This window comes from Sus scrofa, chromosome 2, assembly GCF_054392235.1.
Source record: "Sus scrofa isolate SSC_HxYL_T2T_F1_AM1 chromosome 2, Sscrofa_HxYL_maternal_Yorkshire_Landrace_v2.0, whole genome shotgun sequence".
In the NCBI taxonomy this organism is placed as follows: Eukaryota; Metazoa; Chordata; class Mammalia; order Artiodactyla; family Suidae; genus Sus; species Sus scrofa.
The window spans coordinates 113,111,229-113,126,387 of record NC_139384.1 but is presented as its reverse complement, the minus strand read 5'-3'; the positions used below and the strand labels follow the sequence as shown (position 1 = coordinate 113,126,387).

Sequence of the window (15,159 nt, the reverse complement as noted above, 5' to 3'; positions counted from 1 at the left end):
ATTCTATGAAATGCATTTTCCTTGGAAACAAAATGCCAGAACTAAATGAGCATTTAACTGCTTTTTAATGTTCAGCACTAGGAAGTAACCTGTTTCAGAGAGGCAAGAGAAAAGGAAAGGGATTTGAGATTCATAGGACTGGATTTCAGATCCAATTCTGCTTGTTGATCCTAAGCAATGAATTTTGCCTGTTAGAGACTCATTTATCTGCCTCTGAAATGGGGGTTAATGATCCCTTCCTACCACCCAAGTTTGGTTTTAGGAAGCTCACTTGAGATAATGGATATACAAATGCTCTGTACAGAGGTCCCACAGTGACACAGTGTGTGAAGGATCTCGCTTTCCCACAGATATTGTGGCACAGGTTGCAGCTGAGGCTTGGATTCCATCCGTTCCCTGGGAACTTCCATATGTAGCAGGTGTGGCAAAAAAACCAACCAAACACTCTGTACATTACAAAACTATGTAAATAAAAACAAAGTATCATTTCTGTTGAGGAATCAAGCAATACAGATAGAACTCTAAGCATTTCAGGAGGTTAGATTATAAATTCATGTCATGAGACAAAGGATTGAATAATGTCAAAATTATTTTTGAAAGTTCCTAAATTGGTGTCAAGCATAATGGTATTGTTTTGTCTATATAACCCTGAACAGTAATCTGTAAGTATATAATATGTATAGTTGTATACGGCATATGTAAAGAGAATATAGCCAAAATGACTTTATAATACTTTTTATATACTTAGCATAACATAGATAAATGCCTGTAAATTAAATATGTGTTAGACTCTTCTGTACCAACTAGGAGTAAGACAACCTATGAAAGATACATCCCTCATGTAGTAGGACCTTGAGACATAGGCATCTGGAGAAACCACAGCTAATGGTAGTTAACTCAAAGTGGACATAGATCAGAGTTAGCAAAATGGTGGCAGCAGAGTTTTGTTTGGCTAGAAAAAGGCTTAACATTTTAAAATCTGAATCCTTTCTCAGTTGGGCATTCACTGTCTGGCTACTCACCATTTCTTGTTGCTTCACACCCATTCTCTTTCACATTTACCTGCATTGGGTCCTTAACACATGGAATTCCTAATTTATCCAAAGGAAGGCCTAGCTGAGGAGATTAATCTTAAGCTTGAATGTTAAGTGATTAGTATGGATTGCCAAAATACCTTTGGGAAGGTATGCCAGATTGAAGGGACAAGTAGGAGGTAGAAATAGAGAGGAAATTGTTTTATAAAACAGACTGAAAAAGGTTAACACTGCTGAGCCATAGGACGACATAGAAGATGAAATTGATTGGTTCTATAGCTGGACAGTCTGTTTTCTATGTGGAGGAGTTTGTTTTGCTTTGATAGAACCCACTGCAGGCTGTGTGACAAGCTGAGGGTGGTGTCGCAAAGAGCTTCTGCTAGCTATTTGAGCAGCATTTATAAGGAATTGAAGTAAGGAAGGAAGGCCTTTGTCTAGGCTCTTGGTGATAAGGGCCTAAAACAAGCTAAGAGCTTTTAAAGTAGAAACTAAGCTAGTCTAGGGTAGAGCCCAGAGCCACCTTTGCTTCTTTTTTCTTTAATGCCTGATATTCAAGCTTTTGGAAAACATTTTATCATTCTTGCTTAGGAATGTCTGCTCATTCCACCATCTATCCTGTTTGCTCTAGATGAAGTCATGCTAATTTAGGCCTTTATCACCAGAGTATTCCTAAATAAAACATCCCCTGAAGCTGATGTCTAACCTTTTTCCCTAGCCCCAGTTCATCTCTCTCTTTATTACACAGGACTGGAAGGCTGCTTTCCCTGAAACATTTCCATCAGCACCTCACTTTCTTATTCCAAAAATCAGAATTGCCTCCAATTGTTTATCTCGTCAAAGGCAAGACCTAAAGGCCATCCCTAAAGGGGTAATGGAGGGGATTAGGGCAGGGTTATTTCACAGGGTGATAAACCTTTTGAAATGCTGAGGACTGCAATTTAAATTACTGTCTTATTTATTCTCTTAGTGGATAGAAGCTAAAACTGAAGACAAATTTTGAGGTCAAGGAGAGATTAGGCAGGGATCCCCAGGTCCAGTTCTCATCCTTTATGTTATGTATCACGTGTCAAAGAACTCAATACCCAGAGACCTGCCCTCTGGCCACACGGTACCCATTCCTGTGTCTTAGCTTTTTTGCTTAGAGCACTCTCTCCCTGGAGTTTAGTTTGTCTTTTCAAAATTGCTACTCAAAATCCATCTTTCCCGTGAGCCTTTGTCGCTTCTAGTATCCTTTCTAACACGTACTCTTCCTGAATTCTGGGATTCTAGCAATATGCCTAATAGAATATGGTGCAGGGAGAGGGGAGAAGAGGCTAAGTTAAATTTAAGGTTGTGAGGCTGCAGAACCAAAAAAATAGAAGTACACTTGCCACAAAGTAGGAAAGAGGGGCAGGTTCGGTGGGAGGAGGGTAAGTTTATTAAATTTGCCAATTTTGCTGTCATTGAGAGTTTCTAATGCAAAATGTCCTAGGCAGTGATAAATTGCAGGTTATGGAGAGATGCCAAGTTGAGGAAAAGGAAGGAGACTCAGAGTCATCACTAAATAGGCAAGATGAGCCTCCTGGAGGGAGTAGATCTAGAAAGAGGAAAGTGAAGGGCACTAGCTTTTGAAATGAAAGGCATAACCAGAGCTAGGAGGGTTGGTGTCTCCAAGTGTAAGGAAGCTGTGAGCAATTTGAAAATTGAGAAAAGTTAGCATTTTGTTGTTGCTGTTGACCAGGAAGAATTGATGAACGTAATAGAGAAGTTCAGATTCTAGTGATGAGCTGAAGATAACTTTTGGGTTGCAGGGAGTTGGGGAGCAGTGTAACCAGCCTCAGAGGAAATGTTCAGGGTTTGTGATTTGAAGAGGGAGCAGGAGGCAGGGCTGATTGAAATTTTCTGAAAGCTAGAAGGCTGGAGCTGTGTTACCTAAATTGTAGGACCACCTGCTTCCAAGCAGAGGGAGCCTCCTCAGGGCTTTTGCAGGCAAGCTGCCGTTACTTCAGGTTTAGCTATGGAAGGCAGGTCTGGGTGAGGTTTTTTCCCTCTAAGGAAATTTTTATCTTTCCTTTTTTAAAGACTTACTTCTCCCACACAAAGAAATAAATTTTGTCACCCACTAGTACTTTGATTCTGCTGATAAATCTAAAGTTAGATGATGGTAGAACATCATTTTATTGGTAGAACAATGGTAACAGTATCTATTATGTTTTCTCTAGGAAGATGTTTATCCATTTTTATAAATAATAAAGGAACGGTTAATGCTACCACTTGGTTTTATGTTCAGATGATCTGTCTTTAAAGTATTTATCCTTTCCTTATTTCTCTTTAGTTTATGATAATCCTGATTAGCAAACTTGTAAGTCTGTATAGAAGTTGGAGGGAGTAAGTGGTAGTAGTAGTTAACATGCAGTGGCTGAGGGAAGGGCACACAGGTGCCTCTGTATTTTTAAGGTAGAGATGAAACCAGAAGACACTGCTTTTGTGCATTGGATTTGGATAAGAGGATGTGAAGAAGAGTTTACAGGCTGATGTATTACTATTAAAATATTACCCAAATCTGATTTTTCCCATGAATTTCTGTTAGCAATTTGGAAAAGAGTTTCCACAGAAAAACATAAGGGTGACTTTGGGTACAGAAAATCATGCCTGAGACTATGGTAGATATTTACAGTTACAGCTTTTCTTCTAAATACACAACTCTATGAGAATATATTAAATTATGAAGAGGAAAGAGCTCAAAAAACATTGTGTTAAAAATTACATTCTCTTGGTGAGAATCTGGGAGAAAATTGGTAACCTGTTTAAATGAACTAAAAACTAATCTCTGGTAAAACATGAGAAAATAGAAACCAAATTCTCAAATATTTTAATTTTATATTTCTACTATCTTGTTAGAGTTTTGCTAAGTTCCTGTAATTATCTCTTGCTTTCCCTCACCCTTTTAAAAAAACATTATCAAGGAAGTAAGCAAAAACATTTTTAATGTAAAATTGAATTAGTATACTAATCATTTTTCACTAAATCATGTCATTTGTTTTCAAAAACCTGGTTAGCTACACTGCCAAAAGATACTTTCGGTTCTATGATTCAGAGAAACGTCAATAGTGCAATATCATTTATCAAGGCATCTTAACATAATGACACATAATAAACCTAAGTATGTAATGTAAGGGTTTTCACAGACTATAGCACTGACCAAATACATAGATTTAAGATTGAAACATTTAGTTCTGTGTCACAGTAACTAAGGTTGACCTGTTTGTCTCTTATGTTTCTTTTAATAGAATTTAATTCCATTTCGACCTTCAATTCAGTTCCAAGGCCTGCAAGGGGTGAGTACTCTTATTGTTTTTAGCTAGAAAATCTAATTTTCTTACACACTGTTGTATTTAACTTTTAAAATTTCTTTTCATCTGTGCCTCTTAATATAATGTCACCAATATTTTGTGAACTTTGTGACTAAATGTTAATTTTTTACACCTTTAAGACTTGAATTATTCTTGATTTATTTGAAAATAATTCAGATGTAGTTATTGAAAATAGTTTTTTATCATTGATAATTGATTTTCTAATCAACATTCATCATAGCATTAAGAGATTTTATTTTGTTTACCATAATTAAGCAACCATTAGAGAATTAAGAATTTCAGACAAGTTATGATTATGTGTTTGTTGTTAATATTAGCAAATCTTTGCTGTCAATAGATTAAATATCTTTGTATATACTAGGAAATGAAATGTATAAATAGAAAATTGAATTTTTCTAGTACACAGAATAAACAAAATGTTGTCTTTTTTCTTGCTGCATTTAAAAGTATAATAATTCCTAGTAAAATGTACCTATGAATTTTGTGTTTATAATAGATGATAAACTTTCCAGGAGTGGTGTCAGTATTATTCCTTAATTATTGCTATTACTATTTAACATTAATAGTAGACTCAGTCATTTCTTAAAATAATATATATTTCTGAATTTGTCTCTATATATTGTCTGTTGTATGGAGATTTGGAATACCTATAAATGGGTATTAGAGCTGTAGAGAAAAGGCAGCCTGAGGCAGGGAGAGATCATATTTCTGCTTACGATAAATTTATACACTTGAGAATTTTTGTTGATGTCACAAAATGCAAAAATTCAGTGTAAATAAATACAGTCTTGCTAAACTTTACAACTTGAAAACCTTTTAAGAGTCAAGCAATTAATTGTATCATTCAATACCAGCTCAAAGTACTTCAAATCTTAGAGAAGGCTATCTTGAAGGTGATGTTTGTGTATGGATGTCAGAGGGTTGCTTCTATATGGTAGTTTTACAATGAAGTCTTTTTTTTTTTTTTTTTTTTAATTTTCTGCCTCCAGTAATTGAGTGTTCATGACTGGGATCCTAATTGGAACAAGCATTCTTCTGAATTTTGCTTTATAGCTTTTTAGGTAGTCTTTGGTGCACACTGATTCTGTTTTTGAGGTATTAATTTTGGTTGTTTACTTAAGGCTTCTTGCATTTTCTTACAAATTTTAATGGTGTCAATAACACCTGAAGGAATGTTCCAGAGACAGGTCTGAGTTCATGAGCTCTGCAGGGCTACCCATTATCAGCAAAGGTTTATCTGGGAAGAGAGGGCAGTACCTAGGAAAGGAGAGTAGTGTTTGAGCTTCTTTTCCCTCCTAAGCAAGCAGCTGACCCCTTTGCTCAATGTCTGCTTCTTCCCTTAATTCTCTCATTCTCCCAGTTGGGACCTGTAGGCCAGAGACATACCAGTGAAGGACATGATTTTAGGCACCAGTTTAGACTGAGTAATGAGGAACCAATATGTGCAGGCTTCCAAGCTCTTGATTCAAACACATGCTGCTTTTAGCAGACTCAGAGGAATATGGTTTTCTCTGGCACAGCAGTTGCCCTCAGGCCCTAGGCACTGTAGGCACCATTGAAAAGCTAGCAGTTTCTATTTGAAACTTTGGACCTCCTTTTCTGAAATCTACCTCCCCCAAACTTTGCTCCCTCATCTATCTAAGCTTCTTTGGTTTATCGTTGCAAGCTCCATTCTCTCTTGCCAGAGTATTGTTCACTGATAAAGAAATTTAGATATAAATGACTGATAGGTTTAAATCATAATCCGGTGTTTGAATTTTAACAGATAAGCTTTTTAACCAAATGAGTGGTTGTCAGACTTGGTAGAGTATGAGTGTGGCGGAGGGAGTGCTGAAGCCTGAGAGCTAAGGGATACTTGGCCCTACCTTGCTTTTTCTGGGTTCTGTCTCCTCCATCCCTCCACCCCCCACCGCAGTCCCCTTTTTATTATTCTAACTGGGAACAAAATATATGGACTCAGCATTGTTTCTGAGTCTGCAGCTGCATTCCATCCACCCCTCCCCCCCCCACTTCTCTTTGCAGAGCTCTCACCAGCCCTTTGGGACTTAGTAAAAACAAAGAGTCATTACAGGGGAGAGAGTGGGTTGGCACAGCCCACAGGGAATACACAGAGCCACAAATGTGAGGGTCTTCTGTACAGTGTTCTTCTGTTTTTCTTGAGAGCCACGATAATTTAACATTGCCTATGCCAATGGCATTGGAAACTCTGAAGATGTATACTGACAGCTTTCATATATGGAAATTTTTTAGGACTCTAAATTGGAAGGTTTAAATTAAGGTTTCCCAAAGGATAGTTTTTCTTAATGAGAAATTTTAGTTGTCTTTTAATACAATATTTCAGGCACTTTGAAAAAGTTTTCCTAGAAAGAATTTCGCAAATATATCAAATTTACATCAAATGTGATTAACTATCATGATAGTATCCTGAGTAGGCATATTTGAAATATAACTGAAGTATTATTAAAATACCATTTTAAAAGTGAACATTCATTGTTAAGATTATTTCCAGCTTCTCTGATGCCAAGCACTGCATGGTTATGCTGTTCCTTGTTACTAATTATAAGATTTTTTTTCCCCTCAGTAATGTCTTTAGAAGGTCAGAATTTGGGTCTTGGCAGGTTAGCTTTTAAGCGTATCCACTTTTGTGCCCAAACATCTTTGACATTTTCTTCTTAAAAAAAAAAAAATGCAGACTGGAATATTGAACAAAAGTATAACAATATGCTATAAAAGAGTAAAAATTCTGAGAATCATTGACTATCTGAATTTTTATCACAGTTTGGGCAGCAGCTTTTATAAAATAATGCAAGTTTGGTCTTTCACACTTTATCTGACTCTTAGTGGAAGAGAGGGTACTTAGGAAATTGAATGGTCATTGACATATCTATGGGAACTGTTGATTGTGTTTTCTAAACCATGAATATCAGAAGCTGACGAAATCAGCCAAAGATACCTTGTTGAACTATTATTTATTTATTTTTTGGGTCTATGCCTGCAGCATGTGGAAGTTCCCCAGGCCAGGGATTGAACCCATGCCACAGCAGGGACCCACGCCGCTGCAGTGACAACACCATAGCCTTATTAACCCACTGTGCCACAAGGAAACTCCAACCTTATTGAATTTTTTTATTTTTTGCTTTTTAGGACCAAACCTGCCTATGGAGGTTCCCAGCCTAGGGGTCTAATCAGAGATACAGCTGCCGGCCTATGCCATAGCCACGGTGAACGCCCGTTCTGAGCCGCATCTGTGACCTACACCACAAATCATGGCAACGCCAGATCCTTAATCCACTGATCAAGGCCAGGGATTGAACCCACAACCTCAAGGTTCCTAGTCAGATTCGTTTCCGCTGTGTCATGATGGGAACTCTTACCATGTTGAATTTGAAGAGTATGGCTCAACCAGTTACCTCACAGTCCTCTAATCCATACCTAGGATACTCATAACTAAAGTTTTCCTAGGATTATACATTTTTATAAACCATTCCAATTGAATAGAAAAAGTCTCTGGTAAGATTCACATGGCTACAGTGTTGAGGTGCTCAAGTCATAGCATTCAGAGGGGTATATTGGTATAATGCACCTGGTTTCCAAAAGCTGCATGTTTATTGTCAAGTACACTTTATACAAATCAGGTTAGTTCTGTCTCTTATATTCTAACTGGGTACTGAGAATGTGGCAGGTGAAAAATTTCCACAAATGTGTACTCCAGTAAAGTTTTAAAAAGCTAATTACTGTGTATTTTTATGTTTGTTGAAAGTTTCCTGTCTAAAGACACACAGCTCTGATGGAGACAGAGCTGTAACTACTGTCTAGGTCCTGACACTACCAGGGAAAAATTTCCCCACTGTACTGCACAGTTCTGAAAGGAGAAGGTGCTGGAAGCAAGTTAACTCAGTATTTTCAGTCATGGCAGCTGTTATTGATGTAATTATCTACTAACATAATTATTCAATAAACTATAAACAGATACCTAACCAGTAGATGTGCTAATAGGTTTATTGTTCTGTTTCTTACTTGTTACATAAACATTCTTTCAGCCTTTATTGGTGCCAAGTACTTTGCTGAGTGCTTAGTGTGCAAAGACATGGGGACAGTAAGACATGGGCTCTGCCCTCAGAGAGCTCCAAATCTGACAAACACGTATAGACTAATACTCAGGAAAGAAATAATAATGTAGGACTTATCCAGACCCCTCCTCTCAGAACATCCATGGAAACAGGGGACTCTCAGGATCAAGGCTTATGTTTTTCTGCTTGATATAAATCAGCTTTTTAAACAAAGGTTTCAGTAGAGGCAAAATATATCCTGGACATAGGCATGTAAAATTACAGAAGGCTACACAAAAAGGTAGATATGTGGTATGATTATAATTCACATAAAATCTGATATGGCAAGGTTTTCAATAGCAAATAATGGCCACATCTGTTGGCCTGTGGTGGGCTTGCAAAGTAGACTTGGCTGGGACTTCAGGGACTCATGTCCAGGGAATGATTGTCCCAGGGCAGTGAGAAATAATGTTAACTTTGTCACAGTAAATAGGTTTCCAGACTTCAGTATTATTAACTCAATATTTGTTATGAGAATGTTGTTCCAAAATTCTAATTGAATAGCAATTACTTCAGACTCAGCCATCCAAGAGGCTTTAGAAAATAGAAGTTCATTTTGCATATGTAATTTAGAAGTTAACCTTAAAATGAAGACTGAAAATAGAAAATATTTTCTATAAGTACCATGTCGTGTCTCCTGTAAAATACTGAGTCACACCCTTTTCCAAGAATGAGCAAGGAACAGCCAGCCAAACAAGTTTTAAATGTATGCCTTCCAAAAAGGCACAGTGACCTTCTGAAAATGAAATCAGCATTTAACTAACTTTAAAGTCTGAAATAATATTATAAAATGTTGGCAGTAGATACATCAACTCTAAAGGAGAGAGAGCTGGATTTTTCTTTTTTTCTTTTTTTCCCTTAACTTCCAAACTTAGCAAAGCATTCAGAAATATTTTGTTAATTATTCATTTTTCTTTGGGGTGGGGGCTGGGGAGAAGACTGGGATTGAAATACTAAATTATACAGTATTTGAAATTAGTAGGCAATTTCAACTCACCTACAAATACTTCCCGCAGACTACCCTTCTCTAATCTACTTGATACCTGGGAAGCAAAGATAACTATCAGCTTGAAACAGCATTGGAGATAAAAATAAATCCCCAACACTGCCATTCCTTCTTAGATGATATGCCTGCACTCTGCTTTCCCCTGCTGTTTTTGGTTTGGCTAATCCACTGGTTTTGCCAATGGTTGTGTTTAGTCAGTCTGCTCAAAGGTTGCTGACTAACAGCTACTTTTATACACTCAGCTCTGAATGTAGTTAATACTAGAAGGGTGTTAAATACTTTTGTAATGGCAGTTCTGTTTTAACTTTTCCAATATTCTACTGGTTGGCATATGTAGATAACATTTTGATATTTGCATTGAATTCTAATCTTTTAACCACATGAATAGTAAGGTATTCAATAGTAAATTGCCCAATTTGAAAGAAATATTTAACTTTGATATATATCAAAGCTTGTATTATAAAATTTTATGTATGATATGTAGTATATAACTTCCGTAATTATACACACACACACACATATATATATTTGTGAAGTGTCATATTTGGCCAGGGATATGGACTGACATTCTGGGAAACTGCTATTATCTCAAATAGTAATTGAATCATAGTTTGAAGCTATTGTAAATTGACCAACTTCTCTATTTTATGTTGCTACACACCTCTGCTCTCCTTTCGTTTCTGAAAAAGAACTACCTGTGGGGGTTTCTAAATCAGGAAAACAAAAAGCTAAATTCATATCATGGCCAGGTACCACTACAGCTACTGGTGACATAAAGTAAGTCTGGCCTACCCCTGGCCCTCAAGAGTGCAAAATGGTGAGGGTGGGAGGGAAACTTGTGTTTTTCTGGTGGCTGAGGAAACTATTTCATAGTACACTGCAAAGGCTTCAGTGTGGGCTACAGCAGGACAAGCCTCTCAAAACACATGATCACAAAGGAGTTGAAGACAAAACCATCCTGCTCTGTCCTTCACCCAACTGCAGTCACTTTGGAAAGCAGCTCTTGGAACTATGATTGAAATCTGAACTTGCTATAAATACTACAGATTACATTCTTAGCAGTCAGTTAAGCTTCCTTTTTTCATTCAACAAGCATTAATGAATATTTGCTGTGTACCAGGACCACGGTAGACAGTGTGTAGACAAAGGTAAATAGGACCTTGAAATACCAGCTCTTGTTCTTGAAACCATCCATCAATAAAATCTGCCACTGAAGACTTCGCCTTTTTGTTTTCCCACCCAAAACTGAAGCTTTTAACATTCAGTTATCTGTTATAGACATTGTCACTTTTTAATTTTTTTGAGAAGACAGTTTAGTGTAATTTTTGATACTTAATTATCACTTTAATAATATTCATTTATTTAAGCCTGGAAAATAGTGATCTTTAACCATTCTATAACACCTGTGGTTCTTAAAACTAACTCACCCCTAAATTTGAACCACAAGCATTATTTAAATATCTTTTGACCTCTTTCTATGTGCAAGACCCTATTCTTATTAAAAGAAAAGTCAAAGTTTAAAGCAGGAAAAAAAAAATTTAGCAGAATATGTGCAAACCCTAGATCTTATTTCAAACAATATTTAACACAACAACAACAAATTACTATTATGTCATTGATTCCAAGTTTTCATGTTTTCTTCTTTTAACATCTTTAGGAATGAGATGAATCTCATTATCAACAGCATCTTAGTATTATGTCATAGTTTGTCAGCATTTTATATTATACAGTGGTACATAAAATCACAAAGTACCCTTGCTGGCATCTTTGATTCAGTAAGTACAACAATGCAGTGGATGTGTTTACAAAGTTCCTATATTCTACAATAAGATTTTATCTAATTAGAATCTTTTCAAAAGTTTTCTTTCCTGACCCCACCCTTGACTGGTTTGCTTGTTAGCTCCATATATTACATAATCTGGAGAATTTACAGGGAAGGTATATTTTTGTAACCATTCTTGAATTGTAATTTAAACTGGAAAAGGAACAAGAATATGAAATTAAATTGTTCTTAAATTCTTTTTAGGCTAAAAACCTTATAAAAGTAACTTCTTTTGAAAATAAGTTTAGAAGAGTTTTACTGACTTAAAGAAATGACTTAAAGACTTTTATGGGAGTTCCCGTCATGGCTCAGTGGTTAACGAATCCGACTAAGAACCATGAGGTTGCGGGTTCGATCCCTCGCCTTGCTCTGTGGGTTAAGGATCTGGCGTTGCTGTGAGCTGTGGTGTGGGCTGCAGACTCGGCTTGGATCTGGCTCAGATCTGGCGTTGCTGTGGCTGTGGTATAGGCCGGTGGCTACAGCTCTGATTCGACCTCTACCCTGGGAACCTCCATATGCCATGGAAGTGGCCCAAGAAATGGCAAAAAAAAAAAAGAAAAAGACTTATGAAAAGCCCATAGACATGTTTTGAGGCTAATGAACTTGCCCTTGTCAGGTGAGTGATTATCAAATCTAACTAGTCTTATAATTTAAATGTACACTTTTTTTTTTTTTTTTTTTTTTTTTGGTCTTTTTGCCATTTCTTGGGCCACTCCCAAGGCATATGGAGGTTCCCAGGCTAGGGGTCGAATCGGAGCTGTAACTGCCGGCCTACACCACAGCCACAGCAACGCCAGATCCGAGCTGCATCTGCAACCTACACCACAGCTCATGACAATGATGGATCCTTAACCAACTGAGCAAAGCCAGGGATCGACCCTGCAACCTCATGGTTCCTAGTCGGATTCGTTAACCACTGAGCCACGACGGGAACTCCCACAGTTATCTATTCTATTTTGTTTATAGATTCCAGTTAATTTTAATAATCATAGCTAGAATGCATTGAATATTTATTACATGCTAAGACTCCTATACTAAGCACTTTACATATATTATTTATATTTAATCCTCACAAATATGCCATGAAGCAGATATTTCCATTCTGCTGGTATTAACTATGGCTCTAAAGTTAAACCACTTGTTAAAGCTCACACAATTAGTGAGTGAAGGAGCCTGCACACAAATCTAGGCATCTGATTCACTACACTGATGATTTGTCTGTTATAATAAATGTTCAGTGATCATTTTATTCTCACTTTATATAACATTTGTTGAATGCCTCTCTGAGAAGCAAGGGGAAGGGGGACAGTCAGGGAGCTCTCAGAGAAGAGGTAAGCAGGTGTGGCAAATGTTCTCACCTTCTTAAGGAGCTTGAATTTCATCTTGGTGATCAGTTCTTATCTATATATATAATCTCCATGGGGGTCTGGTGTGGTCTGGAAATCTGGATTTAAATTTTCTTCCCCTAGATTTCCTTATGATATCTAGGTTCTCTATGATTAAGACTTTGATAAGAATATGCACATTTATAGATATGTATACATTCTCTTCTCAGAAGAAGGTTTATAAATTTCATTTTCTGAAGGGGACCACTGACCTCCCCGATACTAGAAAACTACTGCAATAGATGCTTTCAAGTGCATTTAGTAACAATTCACAGTAAGAAAAAACATATAATACTGCAACTCTTTACACATATTAGGTGTACACATTCACACAGCTAAACTAAAAGTTTCATGGCACAATATTTATCCTTTACCAGTGTACTCTGACATTTTCTATTCTATTTCAATTTAAAAGAATCCCAGTCACAACCCACTAAGATAATGTTATAACATTCCAATGGGACAATCTATGGTTTAAAAAACACTGCAGGAGATTATTATTTTTTTCTTTAATTTAGGCAGGGAGTTTTGTGATCAGATTTGCATTTTAATATGCTTATCCAGTACTTATCTTGATTTATTTTTCTTTATATATGGAAAGTAAGGAAAGGGAGAAGTTGAAGATGACACCATGTTTATGACAGAGCATTTGGTTGGATGGTGAGGCTATTATTCGAGATCTAAAATAGATGAGAGAACAGATTGAGGCAGGAGTCACAGGGTGTTTGGTTTGGGACATGCTATACATAAGGTGTTCAGGATAATATTCCACACCATGTTCTAGAAAGATGGAGGTGTCCAGGAGGCAGTGGCATTTGGGGATTTAGAACAAAAGGATTTTTCAAGAAATAGCTTCAAAGACATTTTATAGGATCTAATTATACTTAGCAGTCCAGCAGTGAGAAGGAAAAAAAGGTGTATTTATAGGTGGGACTCTGCTATAAGGCTCATTTAAAGAGCCATTCTCTCTCAGTTGTTAAGAATACTGGTTTAGTTGTGAATACTTATGTGTCGATACTTTTAATTTTTGACATTTGGGGGATTTGAAGCTCCTTTTGCCACATATTGTTCACACTAATTAAGAACAATGGCAGGCTGGAGTTTCTGTTGTGGTGTAGTGGTTAACGAATCCGACTAGGAACCATGAGGTTTCAGGTTCAATCCCTGGCCTTGCTCAGTGGGTTAAGGATCCAGCGTTGCCGTGAGCTGTGGTGTAGCTCGAAGAAGCAGCTGGGATCTGGCGTTGCTGTGGCTCTGGTGTAGGCCGGTGGCTACAGCTCCAGTTAGACCCCTAGCCTGGGAACCCCCATATGTGGCAGGTGCTGCCCTAAAAAGACAAGACCAAAAAAAAAAATTATATGTGTATATATAATATATATATATATATATATATATTATATACATACAAACACAAATATAAACCTACAAAAAATACTAAATGCTAAACACCAAAATGTCATTGCTTTACTAACTCCCTTACTAATGAGGTAGATTTATCTGCATTTTCTAATTGGTCTATAAACATAAAAGGAATGTTTTGAGATGCCAGGTTTCAATATGTCAAGAATCAAAGAGAAAGGCCCAAATACTCAAGGTTTAAAAAACAGCCTGACAAAGAAAAGAGAAGGCGGGACTCAAAGTTATCTATACCTAGACACCAGCTAAGTATCTTTCTAGTCAACTACTTAATGAGTTGCTTTGTCATCTATCAGCAGAGAAAGTAAGTTTTCTCCCGTCTGTGATCTCCCAGTGGAAAGAAGGTAAAGGCAGAGTCGCTGGTGTTATCAAGAACATGGGAGATGAGGCCACTTTCCTTTCTGAGTTAACAATTAACATTTTGGAACAGTGGTACTGTGAAGCATCCTAAGAATGGGTCCAGTCTAGAAAGGAGAGATTATGGGAATGAAAAGTAGTAGTTGAATTTGAAAAGATAAGATTCTTAGGGAGCGTCAAGCAATAAAAGTCAGAATGCAACAGAGAACTGATTAAAGATAACTAAGTTGGACCTGCAGTAGTAGAGGGTTGGTACTCAATTAAGCAGCCATAGGAAGAGGACAGTCTTTTATAATACTTAGAAGTTTAGAGTGTTTAATAATTACCCAATAAGTTATGTTGGGGATATCTTATTTTAGAGTGAGAATGTAAGGCATAGTCATAGTTATTAATGTAGTAATACTCTACTAATCAATACTAAGAAATTCTTTCTTAAGACTAATCTGAATGCTTTTTAGTTTTCTCTTAGTCTAGCTGTATTGGTAATTCATTAAAGTCGGCTTTCACAGAATCTGAAAAAGAATGGATGTATGTATATGTGTAACTGAATCACTTTGCTCTACACCTAAAACTAATACAATAGTGTAAATCAACTATACTCCAATAAAAAAAATTTTTTTTAAAGGTCAATTTTCACAGATTAGGAAGGAGGGACAGAACTTGAGGGTGTTCCATTT

The 15,159-nt window shown here is 36.9% G+C and overlaps 2 protein-coding genes across 5 annotated transcripts in view; one reads left to right on the top strand and one right to left on the bottom strand.

The window, feature by feature from the left end:
- LOC146405651 (uncharacterized) overlaps positions 1–15,159 on the bottom strand; it is a 467,211-nt gene that overhangs the window by 376,815 nt on the left and 75,237 nt on the right. The window lies entirely within an intron of this gene.
- Positions 1–15,159, top strand: part of ELL2 (elongation factor for RNA polymerase II 2) — a 72,408-nt gene that overhangs the window by 12,875 nt on the left and 44,374 nt on the right. For all 4 annotated transcript variants that reach the window (XR_014838391.1, XR_014838393.1, XR_014838392.1 and 1 more), the window contains exon 2: positions 4,304–4,351. Coding sequence is in view for 1 of the 4 variants with exons in the window: in XM_003123796.6 (XP_003123844.2) it covers positions 4,304–4,351 (48 nt within the window). In the remaining 3 variants the exon portion in view is untranslated. The remainder of the gene's footprint in view (positions 1–4,303; positions 4,352–15,159) is intronic.